General features: G+C 38.6%; 1 protein-coding gene across 5 annotated transcripts in view; it reads right to left on the bottom strand.

Moving 5' to 3' along the window:
* LOC139954009 (phosphatidylinositol 4-phosphate 3-kinase C2 domain-containing subunit beta-like) overlaps positions 1-13,503 on the bottom strand; it is a 67,382-nt gene that overhangs the window by 24,954 nt on the left and 28,925 nt on the right. For all 5 annotated transcript variants that reach the window (XM_071953634.1, XM_071953633.1, XM_071953635.1 and 2 more), the window contains 8 exons: positions 12,362-12,456; positions 10,755-10,935; positions 9,385-9,486; positions 6,548-6,640; positions 5,129-5,258; positions 3,543-3,679; positions 2,277-2,446; positions 1,107-1,263 (listed from right to left, as the gene is read on the bottom strand). In XM_071953634.1, coding sequence (XP_071809735.1) covers positions 1,107-1,263; positions 2,277-2,446; positions 3,543-3,679; positions 5,129-5,258; positions 6,548-6,640; positions 9,385-9,486; positions 10,755-10,935; positions 12,362-12,456 — 1,065 coding nt within the window. The remainder of the gene's footprint in view (positions 1-1,106; positions 1,264-2,276; positions 2,447-3,542; positions 3,680-5,128; positions 5,259-6,547; positions 6,641-9,384; positions 9,487-10,754; positions 10,936-12,361; positions 12,457-13,503) is intronic.

Genomic DNA, 13,503 nt, shown 5'->3' with positions numbered 1-13,503 from the left:
TATCACGGATGCACTTTCTTTCACAGTCATCATTTTACTCTTGCTCAAAACTCATGTTCCAGTAACTGAATAGGTATGAAGTATAGTAAAACAAATATAACATGGTTTGTTTCACTAGTCGATGAGCTCCCCTCTGTATTGGAAGATGACAAACTAGTTCCAATACCCCGAAAAGCTAATATACAAATATTGACAGCTTCGAGTGCTATGGTTAAAACTATGACTCCTGAGGTGATCCCCGGAATGCTCCGGGGATCACCGAGGAAGTCATAGTTTTTAACCATTGCACGAGTAAAAGCAGTCAATATTTGTTTTATAACACCCCAAACATTTCTTAATACTGTACTATTATTATTAAGTTACAGACCTGAATGCTACAATCCACGGACGACGCGAACACAGATTGCAAACACTTTTACTTACTGTGTTGCTCGTAGTTTTGTGAAATTCGAAATGGTTACAGACTATTAACTGCACGCCGTGTGCTAGTCACCTTGACTAGCGCACGGCGCCGTGTGCTAGTCTTCGGACTAGCGCATGGCAAACCGTCGCACTATCACACGGCCGTCGTCTATCAAAACTAAGACATGTCATGTGACGCGCTCTAAACCAATGAGCAGGCAGAATACTTACAAGGGGTGTTATAATATCGACTAGTACAGACTAGTGGGAGTGTCGTGGCCGAGCGGTTAAGAGCACCGAATTCAAACTCTGGTGTTTGTGATCAGCAGAATGTGGGTTCGAATCCCCAGCCTTGTGTCCTTAAGCAAGACACATAACCATTGCTTCGTCCTTCGGATGGGACGTAAAGCCGTTGGTCCCATGTGTTGTGTAAACGCATGTAAAAGAACTCAGTGCACTTATCAAAAAGAGAAGGGGTTCGCCCCGGTGTTCCTGGCTGGATTGGCAGCATATTGCGCCACAGCACCTTGTAAACCATTACATGGTGCTTAATGATTAGCGCTTATATCTCAAAATTTGCCCCACTCCTTGCAGTAATAATACCTGGCGCTTTGTATCCTTTGGCAAAAAGCGCGTTATAAATACGGTTATTATTATTATTATTAGTAACCCTCAAACCATGTTATATATGTAAATTATCTTACCAAGCCAAAAAGATTAAAGAAGGTATCAGCGTGGTTCCTGACAAGATTGAACGCCTCCGAGCAAAGATCCACAAACATCTGAAAGCGACTGCTTTGTTTCTCTCCACCGTTGATCACATAAGCCATCTCAGGCGTCAAGACGAAGGCTGTTCGATCCCTAAACAAATGATAACAATAATGGTGGCTTCTTATACAGGCATGCAACTCTTCAGTCGATAAAATGCGGACAATTACAACAAGCTTATATTTTTCTATTGATCGCTGAAGCTAGCCACTATCGGGGCCCTAATACTACAACATATGGTTCCTGCCACATCTGCTTATACATGAATATATCAAAAGCAATTATAACACTTTGGATCCAGACTGTGCAAAAAAGGGAAGAAAAAAAAATAGCTGTACAAGGTATGCTTTTTCATGAATTGAGTTTAATTCGCAACAACGTGACTTTCACGTTGACCTCTTTGTCATCTGTGAATGAAAGCAAGCCAATACTCATGGACGATAAAAGACAATGTTTCTTTTTATAATCAGTGTCAAACGCCCTTCATCTAACAATAATAATAATAATAATAATAATAATAATAATAATAATAATAATAATAATAATAATAATAATAATTATAATAATAATAATAATAATAATAATAATAATAATAATAATAATAATAATAATAATAATAATAATTATAAAACAGTGTTTATATAGCACATTCTGGATCACAGATCCCTCAGTTGACTCTACAATTTAAAAAGGCTACATGATGTATATTTACAAAGATATTTTCTATGCATGGCAAAGTGTTGTCTCCTTTACCTTTTTATATTTCCGAACATCTGCGCGTTCCCAAGGAATTTCCCAAAGTCAATGTGAAACATGTGACCCGTCCTCGCAAGATACTTTACTTTAAACTATTTCTGTGACATCGCTTTATTGAAGAAAGTGGAGATAATGTTTACTTAACTAACACGTAACAAATCAACACTTGAATGAAGATTAATTACAAGTCTGCAGTTAAAATTGTGACTTGTTACAAACTAAAGTAAATAGTTTTTGAAAATTACTGTCTTTCCAAAAAGATAACATGATGTGCAACAAACAAGGCTGAAAACATACTATCTTTTCATTTACAAAAACATATTCCATTAACAAAGTGTTGTCTCCTTTACCTTTTTATATTTCCAAACATCTGCGCATTCCCAAGGAACTTCCCGAAGTCAATGTGGAACATGTGACCCGTCCTCGCCACCATGATGTTGTCATTGTGCCTGTCACCAATTCCAAGGACGTAGGTAGCCACACAGTACCCCGCGCAGGAGTACGTGAAATTCTCCACAGCCTTTTTATAAAATGATCAGGTGAGAAAATATGAGTGGTTATTGGTGATCAATGGATGTCCAGCATACATAACCAACCTACTGATCTTCCATAAAATAAAACTTGCGCTCTAGTTTGGACAAAAAAATCTGCATTATTCAATTCTAGACGCAAACACAGTTGGGGTGACTACTGTGTAATCTGTTGCGATCAGCAATCACCTACAATACTGTTGTTTATGAAGATAACACCCAAATATCACCTGTTTACAAGAGCTTACTGTACCGCCATGAGCAATGACCGGATGGAATAGGGCGCCATATAATTTCATTTCACATGTAATTCAGTTTAATAAAACAATTATTTCCACATCTGCATATTGTAAGGCAATCTTATTGATGCACCATTAGTTCAAGGCAATCTTATAGATCCATCATTTGTCCAAAGCAATCTTATGTTGATAATAATAATAATAAAAGATCTTATAGAGTGAAAATCCGCCTTAAAGGCATCTAAGACACTTCACATTAACAATGAAAGCAAGACGTTAAAAATGCACAATGCATAAAAAAAAAATTATACTGAATAATTATACGTGACTTAAAAAGTAGTGTACAATGAAAAAACACAAATAATGTCAAGAGAATGTTATCAATTTGTTACTTCATAAATATACTGAAGAATTAAATAATACTTAAAGACACCGGACGCCATTGGTAATTGTCAAGGACCAGCCTTCTCGCTTGCTGAATCTCAACATATGCATAAAATAACAAACCTGTGAAAATTTGAGCTTGATTGGTTGTCTAAGTTGCGAGTAGTAATCAGGGGTAATGGAAGAAAAAACACCCATGTCACACAAAGTTGTGTGCTTTCAAATGCTTGGTTTTGAGACCTCAAATTCTAAATCTGAGGTCTCAAAATCAAATTTGTGGAAAATTACTTTTTTCTCGAAAACCATGTCCATTCAGAGGGGGCCGTTTCTCACAGTGTTTTATACCATCAACCTCTCCCCATTACTCGTCACCCAAGTAAGGTTTTATGCTAATAATTATTTTGAGTAATTACCAATAGTGTCCACTGCCTTTAAAGATGCACATTGAAAGAAATTGACATACCTTCCGATAGTCCAACTCTGTGGGGTTATGTTTCTGAAGCCAAACTGACAAAGGTTTATCCTTGAATGAACCTGTCAGACCGTGTTCAACTTGAATCTTACGCATCGTTTGCGACTCACCGACCAGTTCCACCAGGCCTAGGGGAAAAAAAGTGGCACGATCAAAATATTGTGACTATTCTAAGTTTTACCAGGCCTAAACATCTGATGTCACACTTCAAAGCTTGTGCATTAAACCAGAGATCTGCCATTAAGCCCACATTCATAACCACCTTTGACCCACATCATTTCACATAGCCTTCATCATGGTTCTGGAGATTTGCAGCTAAATCTGACGTACATGTGTATATAATTCATGAATACCTAAGACAGTTTATCCATTCTAATTGGTCTACAAAAAGGCATCTCGAGATGTTGTTAGAACGGATGATATAACACCAGTAAAAAGTATTTTAACATGGGCATGGCGTGCGCTTGCACCTGTGTGTATCAGACAGTTTCTTCATTCCTATTGGTCGCGAGCAACGACAACAGTTGTGCAACATCACGCGATATGCCCTTATCATTCCCTTATCAGGATTTGTTTATCCGATCGGGCCGAGGGCCTTACCATTTCATAGCTGGAGGGGTGTTGTGTTTAATAATTTTTAACTTGATTTATTTTGATTTTTGGGGTTGAACAAAGGATTCGAACCAACGACCTCCGGATTAACGTGCCGGCGCTCTGCCAACTGAGCTATCTAGCCCTATATTGGCGGTGTCCCTATTTTGTCAATATCTTTGTTCGGGGGTGATTTATTTTGTGGGAATATGGGATGTATTGGATGTAATTTTTGTTTCAATTTCTAATGTGCTTTGAAGTTAATGGTGACTGGTTGAAGACTCACCCCAAGCTAATTCTGCTGGTAATAGTGTAATCTGGCTTCATAATTTAAGATCTAAGATTTGTTTGTCATTTTTGACCGGTCCCAATTTGTTTACCACGGTACATTTGATAACTGTGCACTAGCTCTGTGTAAAGTTTAAGTGGCTTTTTCAATTGGGTGAACCCTCTTTGTTATTTTGTTGATCAGATCATGTGTGTCAAATGGTTCGGGGCAAGCTTTTGTAAACATTAGCAACCTCCAGATGAGCAAACCCTGGTACCATTTTGTCATACGCATCCATTCAGAATTGTGTATGGGTGTTCACCATCTTTTACAAAACTACGACCGGTCCCAATTTGTTTACCACGTACATTTGATAACTGTGCACTAGCTCTGTGTAAAGTTTAAGTGGCTTTTTTTAATTGGGTGAACCCTCTTTGTTATTTTGTTGATCAGATCATGTGTGTCAAATGGTTCGGGGCAAGCTTTTGTATACATTAGCAACCTCCAGATGAGCAAACCCTGGTACCATTTTGTCATACGCATCCATTCAGAATTGTGTATGGGTGTTCACCGTCTTTTACAAAACTACGCAAAAGCTTGCCCCTATAACCATGTGACATAGCAACTGTCTTGATAGTCTGAGAAATTCAAATTTAAGTGGTAACTTGTGATCAAGAACACCATTGTCCAATCTAACACGCAGATGGATGACTAATACCTCTATTATGTCCAGTACCGATACATCTAAACGTGATCATCCTGAGGTCTAGTCCCTCAGACAGCCATAACTTATCCATGATTCGGATCATCTGCATGGTTAGCATATCCTGACGTAAATCATCTCCAGCCTGAAAAGGAAGAGAAAAATGAGTGTGGAAGACTCTTCAATGGTCCTTTTTCTTTAGTTCTCGCAATTAGTGCGCTTGCTAAGACCTATTATAACGGTTATTATAACACCCCTTACAAATAGTCTGCCTTTTCGTTGGTTTAGAGCGCGTCACATGATATGTCTTAGTTGTACTAGACGACGGCCGTGTGATAGTGCATCGGTTTGCCGTGTGATAGTGCATCGGTTTGCCATGCGCTAGTCCAAAGACTATCACACTGCGTGCAGTAAATGTCTGTGACCATTTCGAATTACATGACACTACATGTAGCACAGTAACAGTTTTCGCAATCTGTGTTCGCGTCGTCCGTGGATTGTAGCATTCAGGTCTGTGACTTACGGTATTTAGAAATGCTTGGGGTGTTATAAAACAAATATTGACTGCTTTTACTCGTGCCATGGTTAAAACTATGACTCCCTCGGTGTTTCTCTGAGAGTTCTATTGTCCCTCCGATTCACCTCGAGAGTCATAGTTTTAACCACAGCACTCGAAGCAGTCAATATTACGTAAACTACGTGCACAACACTGAGCTTGTGCGGGCATGCTCAGAGCTGCTAAAAGGGACTGTATGTCTGCTGTGGATAGCGTCTCAAAAGTCTCCCAATGACATACGATAATGGAAAGTGCTGGAGGAGGGCCTCATCCATATAAAAGGACAAACACAATGAAAATTACCAAAGGATAAAAAATATTGGAAACATAAATAGGAAAAGACAAGAAAATGAGACAGCAGTTAAGATACCATTGTGAAAAATAGGAATTCTTGTACAATTTGTCTTAGGAAATGAATTCGTTTAGCAGCAGGAAGGATTGTGGAGTCGCGGCCGCTTGTTGACACAGCATATGAGGATCTGCTGGCTGGCAAGCTAACAATGCTACTGAATGATGCTAACCATCCACTTCATGACGGCTTGCTAGCCAGCTGATCCCAAGATCTGGTCGTAAGCCAGTGCCACATTCTGTGACAAACGACGACTCATCCTCTTTTATCCCTTGTGCAATAACACACCACAATCTCAATTTTATATGTTACTTATAAATTTATCGCCCAGTCTCCAGTATTTTTCTTATCGCTTTTTAGTAGTTTTTCTAGTAATTGTTTATAGCCATTGTCTGTTTTTTAATGTTTTTAATGTGTCAATGTTTTTACTGTATGCGAGCATTTGAATTACCCTTTTTGGGATCCCAAAGATTATTGTATTGTATTGTATTGATACTTTGTGAAAACTGTAAACAACCAATAGTCTTACCTTGTACATAATGGTCACGTCCTCAGCTAACGAATCTGCATTATACAGAACTAACTTCAGAGGTACAGTGAATGAATTGTAGTAACCACAATTCTGAGGAGAGAAAACAGACAAGTCATAAACAGTGTTGCAGCCATGCTAACGGATCTGCATTGTAAAGAACTAACTTCAGAGGAACAGTGAATGAATTGTAGTAACCACAATTCTGAGAAGAGAAAACAGACAAGTCATAAACAGTGTTGCAGCCTTGCTAATGAATCTTGGCCCAATTTCATAGAGCTGCTTAAGCACAAAATTTTGCTTAAGCAAAAAATTAATTGCTTAGTAAAATCAGATTACCGGCCAAGACTCCACTCAATTGTTATGCTAAGTAAACAACAGCTAAATACTAGTCATAAGCAATGTATATGGCATGAAATTGTGGCCAGTAACATGTGTAAAATAAGGGAGCTATTTTCGTGCTCAAGCAAATTTTTTGCTTAAGCAGCTCTATGAAATTGGCCCCTGCATTGAACAGAACTAACTTGAGAGGTACAGTGAATGAATTGTAGTAACCACAGTTCTGAGGAGAGAAAACAGACAAGTCATAGTCATACTCACTTGAGAAAATCGCAATAAGCCTTTATGAGATATGGTGGACGTGATGGGGGTGTACTGTTTGGTTTGGGTGTATACACACAAATTTACCCAAACCTTAAAGTGTTGTAGCATTTTGTCCGCCATATCCCCAAAAGGCTTTTAGGGTTTACTACGGACTGAAAGATAAGACAATATCAGTGACTGATTTTTTTCTCTGGGTCAATTATTGTTCACTATAGACTCACTGCATGTTTTATATTGCCTTTCTAGAGATTATCTCTATTTCTAATGATGAGTATGTTTTTTTAGAAATGTTTAGACGATGTGACCTATGTTTACATTCAAACCGCCCTCTGTTGACAAAACACTATATACGTCATGTTTCGCCGGGCACTGAGTTGCGTAGTCATAGTAAGATTGTGTACACTTTCTAACTGGCTGCCAAAACACAAAGATTTTTTCCCGGCAGTATGCGCGCAAACCATGTTATGGTTTTCGTGTGACGTCAGAGGTCACATCGTCTACAGCAAAGACTATCACTATTTCTCTGCAAGATATGTGAGACTAATTTTAATTATGAGACCTGGGGTGGATTTCACAAAGGTAGTCCTAACTTAGGACTAGTCCTAGGCAATGCTAAGAGATAGGACCAGTCCTAAGTTAGGATAAGTTACTGGTCCTACCTTAGGACCAGTCCTACATGTATCTCTTAGGACTAGTCCTTAGTTAGGACTACCTTTGTGAAATCCACCCCTACTCCTTTTACATAGCACCATGTAAACCGTTGTAATGATGTAATGAAGTGCTGTGGGGCAGTATGCTGCCATTCAAGCCAGGAACACCGGGGCGAACTCCTTCTCATTTTGATAAGTGCACAAGGTTCTTTTACGTGTGTTACACAAGACACAGGACCAACAGCTTTACGTCCCATCCGAAGGACGAAGCAATGGTTAAGTGTCTTGCTTAAGGACATAAGTGTCAGGACTGGGACTCGAACCCACACTCTGCTGATCAGAAACACCAGAGTTTGAATCCGGTGCTCTAAACCGCTCGGCCACAACACACCATGTCAAGACTGGGACTCAAACCTACACTCTGCTGATCAGAAACACCAGAGTTTGAATCCGGTGCTCTTAAAGATGCTATGTCAGATTTTTTGCCGATTTGACCCAAACATTTTGATTTAAAATTCAATAGGTATTTTGATGGGGGTCGAGAAAGTTATAAGCTTTCATTTGAGCCATTGCTTGAAAAAGTCCGACAATTATTAGTAGCAGTGAAATAAAGTCTCAAAGATAATTTTTGTCGGGATCCTGACAATATATCACGTGACCAATTCTTATGTGTTTTATAAGAAACGTTTTAAATTTTTGTCATGGTTCCTGACCATTAAAAGTAAAAGTTAAAAAAAAAATTCATTAGAGCAGGTGATACTCTTTGAAATACCATTCACTCAAAAAAATCAATTTTTTTAATGTTTGGCATGTTTGGGGCCCAAAATCTGACATAGCATCTTTAACCATGTTAACCTCCAGACAATCACACGCCACATATTGCCAAGTGTACATTTATACTAGGCCTGGGCGAATTATTCGAATATCCGGTTAATGGCGAATAGGTTTTCCTATCCGTAACCGTGAATGCCTTCTTTTTCTTAACCGGATATCCGCATAGGGCGCGAATACCTATTTACAAACCGGATAATTCTGTAATTACAACCGAGTAACCGGATATTCTTTAATATCCGAATATCCGCGGACGTCGGGCGACAACTGATATGAATGTTTTGTCTGAATCCTTATGAAACTTCTATTAAGACAGCATAAAACAGCATATATTAAGTATTTAACTATGCTCACCTCCGTGAAGAGTTAAAACAATGACATTTCTGACGTAATTTGTTCAAAGATTACAAAAGTTTTCCTTCACGTAGAGTCAATCACGATCAAAAGAAAAAGCAAATCGCCATCTTTAAATTAGATCCGGTCATTTTTATGAATGAACCGAGTGACACTGTCTAAAACTAATATCAATCCGCCCATAAGATCTCATTCACAAACGAACAGCGCCCTCTAGCGGCAAAAAAAAATATTTTAAATTTTTTTTTAATTTTATTTTTTTTAAATAGCGCCCTCTAGCGGCAAAAAAAACTATTCGAATATCCGGTTAATTTCGGATAGTTGGCCAGCGGTATCCGAATAACAAAATTTCACTATTCGCCCAGCACTAATTTATACAAGTGTTATATTATTGCCTACCGGAAGGTTTAGACCTCTTATCTCCAGTGATGGGTTGGTCGGCATGAGAACATTGCTCTCCAACGATGCTACGACAGTCTCTAAGCTGGCATGAAGCAAAGACTGCAACAACAAGAAGACAAAAGAAAGTTGTTTGAAATGGTAATTTTGGGTCATCATCCCTGATTAGGGAAGATTGCAAAATTAAAGGAAACACGTTGCCTTGGATCGGTCGGGTTGGTATTTAAAAAGCGTTTGTAACCGTTTTTTATAAAATGCACACGGGTTGAAGGATATTGTAAAAGTAGAATACAATGATCCACACAAACATGCCTCAAAATTGCATGGTTTTCCTTTTACCTCGTCGACTAACACGTCGGCCATTTATGGGAGTCAAAATTTTGACTCCCATAAATGGCCGACCGTGTTAGTTCGCACAGTAAAATGAAAACCATGCAATTTCGAGGCGAACTCGTGTGGATCATTGTGTTCTACTTTTAAAACATCTTTCCAACCATATGCATTTTATAAAAAAAGGGTTACAGCGCTTTTTATAGACCAACTCGCCCGATCCAAGGCAACGTGTTCCTTTAAACATTACTGGTGTTTTTAAACGTAGTACTAGATAGCTGTGATAACCTGCTTATTGACTTTTAATACGGGGCCCAATTTCAATAAAGCCTGTAAGCACAAAAACGTGCTAAGCACAGATAACTCTTGCTTACCAAAATAGGTTACCAGTGAACTATTGTACATTTACCATTAGTGTGACTGGTACCCCACTCATTTCTCTCTTAGCAAAGGATGTTGCACAGCAGATTTTCTGCTAAGCAACTGTATGAAATAGACCGGTCCATTACGCCCCGCCTCCTTACCAGTTGACCAATCACAGCCGCGAAACCCGATCACAATTAGTGCAAAGATCACCAAACGGTTCAAATGGTGATCAGATTTCGCGGTTGTGATTGGTCAATGATAATTGGGCCTGGCTTCATGGATCGGTGTATTGGGCCAAGTACAGAGCACAAAGGATGTTTTTACGTCAGAGAATTAATCAGAAGCATAGATCTTCCAGAACAGGGGCCGATTTCACAAAGCAATAAAATTCATCGCAAGACAAATTTTCAGTTTCACCATAGTGATTTGTATTGTGACATCACGTTTTACTAAGCAACTACGATTGATTTGCAGTTACGATCAATCTTAGATCTTTGTGAAATTGGCCCCTGTACAAATGAGCTAATCATGGAAGAGTTTCCCCTCAATCCATGGTTGTGTTTGATATTAATGGCCCGTGTCGAGGAAGGAGGTGGCCTCTTAAAAGGACGCAGACGGGGACGCTAAACATTTTTTCGAGATGTTTTGGCCTCGGGAGAAACGTTTTCTTTTACCATTCTATTGGCATCCTTTGCAGCTTTGACCTGCTCGGCGATGTTGTTCAAGTTCTCGATCAACGCCTCCTGGAGACGGAACTGATGTCTCAGCCCCTTAGAGCAGACGCTAAGGAGAGCTCCCAGAATCATCTCGATGCGTTGTTTGTACTGCTGCTCACGAAGACTGTCTTTAAGGTACCTTCAAACACAAAGTAGATTCATTGATGAACGATACATACATACATACATACATACATACATTATAAGGAAGTTGTAAAGCGCCACAAAGTCAAAAATGCAGCGCATTAAGGTGGGTATAGATAATGTTTGATACACTTCTTGAATGTGCGTAGAGAGTTAGATTCCCTGATTGAGATGGTGAGTGCATTCCAGATATGGCAGTATATGGGATTTGAGGCATTTCATGGTGAGGTATCAATATTTTTTTTTTTTGTGGTAACACCATGTGTATCCCTACTTGCCAGGTAAATTTTGTTCTTTAGAGAACTGTATTGTATATTCTCCTACCACGGAGTTGATTTTCAGAATTCGGGAGACTTCTCAGTTATCAAAAGATCTGTCATGCTTTTTAACTACAATAAAATCGGCTGGGACTACTACTTTAGATTTTGGTGGATCGTTATTTCTTCACTTTTGTGGAGTGAGTTCTTGATTGGTCTCATCGTTTTGACTAGCTTGTACTTCATTGTAGACATCATCAGGAGACTAAAGAAAACTAGGCCTACGTGTACATGTATTTACATATATACATACATTCAACTAAAGCGCCTTTACATCAAGATCGAAGCGCTGGAAAGAGCAAGACCAATGGAACTTATAAATACAACAAATTACATCTGATACAAGTGAGTTTTGAGAGATTTTTTGAACAATGTCAAACAGTTACTTTTTTTGATGCGTACTGGGAGGTTGTTCCATATTCGCGGAGCAATAAAGGAGAAAGTCCGGTTGTGAGCAGATGAGAGTGTTCTGATGGTTATTTTATGTCAGAAATCACGTTTTGAAGATCATGATGATAGAAGCTTCCCTTAAAATACTTAACTTGTTTTAACAAGTTAAATATTTTAAAGGAAGCTTAAAAAGGCAGAAGACACTGTATTGGTAATAACTCAAAATAATTATTAACATAAAACCTTACTTGGTAACGAGTAATGGGGAGAGGTTGATAGTATAAAACATTGTGAGAAATGGCTCTGAAGTGAAGTAGTTTTCGAGAAAGAAATGTTTTCCACGAATTTGACTTCGAGACCTAAGAATTACAATTTGAGGTCTCAAAATCAAGTATCTGAAAGCACACAACTTTGTGTAAAAAGGGTGTTTTTCTGTCATAACTATCGCGCAACTTCATTGACCAATTGAGCTGAAATTATGTTGAGATACACCAAGTGAGAAGACTGATCTTTGACAATTACCAAAAGTGTCTAGTGTCTTTAAGGTGCTGTAGTTTTGGACAAACGAGTGAAACAATGTCGCAAAAAAAGTATGCCTATTCATGCAACTCTCCTGAAAACATTGATTTGTGATCTTTACTTTATCTCAAAAACTTGAATTGAAACTTCTATATTTAACCATCCTGATCCACTTTTGAATCCCTTTATACTTACCAGTACAGGTAATGTGCCACTCTAATACTCTGAATAGAGCGATCTATTAGAAACCTCGCCAGTGCTGAATCGTGGTAGCTTTCATATTTCAAGGCCTACAAAGAAAATAATTCAAAAGAATCATACAAGTATGAAAGAGTGTATTGTCAATCCATGAACGCAATCATACAAAAACAATAATTAGAGGAGGAGGGGAGGGGGGTGTTGAAAAAGTGTTCCGTTTGTACACTTGTAAATGTTAAATAGTTGTGAATGGCCCAAAAGGACATCATGGAGTGACCGACAATAAACCAGCCTTTACTCAGAACGTCCCAATTAGGCCTGGGCGAATTATTGGAATATCCGGTTAATGGCGAATAGGTTTTCCTATCCGTAACCGCGAATGCCTTTTTTTTCTTAACCGGATATCCGCATAGGGCGCGAATAGCTATTTATAAACCGGATAGTTCGGTAATTACAACCAAGTAACCAGATATTCTTTAATATCCGAATATCCGCGGACGTCGGGCGACAACTGACATGAATGTTTTGTCTGAATCCTAATGAAACTTCTATTAAGACAGCATAAAACAGCATAAATTAAGTATTTTGCTATGCTCACCTCCGTGAAGAGTTAAAACAATGACATTTCTGACGTAATTTGTTCAAAGATTACAAAAGTTTTCCTTCACGTAGAGCCATCCACGATCAAAAGAAAAAGCAAATCGCCATCTTTAAATTAGATCCGGTCATTTTTATGAATGAACCGAGTGACACTGTCTAAAACTAATATCAATCCGCCCAGAATATCCGGTTAATTTCGGATAGTTGGCCAGCGGTATCCGAATAACAAAATTTCACTATTCGCCCAGCACTAGTCCCAATGCATGTCAACTTATACATATTTTACAGAGATAACAAGGTACATTGTATAGGAATAAACTATAAATGTTAGTTAACTTGCGGGTACAATCATGAACTGAATCTCTTTTGTAGGAGTGTTGGTATGGTCTTGACGTTCGTTTTGAACTATGCTCATTTTCAGGAAGACGAGCAGAGTGTACTGTTCGAAACGTTGAGACCAAAACGGCTCTTTTGAGAGCCACCAATCCCTCAAAAGAGTATTGTTAAATGGTTATACCTGAAAGTTCCCTATTATGTAT

This window comes from Asterias amurensis, chromosome 22 (assembly GCF_032118995.1).
Source record: "Asterias amurensis chromosome 22, ASM3211899v1".
NCBI classification, from domain to species: Eukaryota; Metazoa; Echinodermata; class Asteroidea; order Forcipulatida; family Asteriidae; genus Asterias; species Asterias amurensis.
This window is presented reverse-complemented; position numbering and strand designations above follow the sequence as displayed.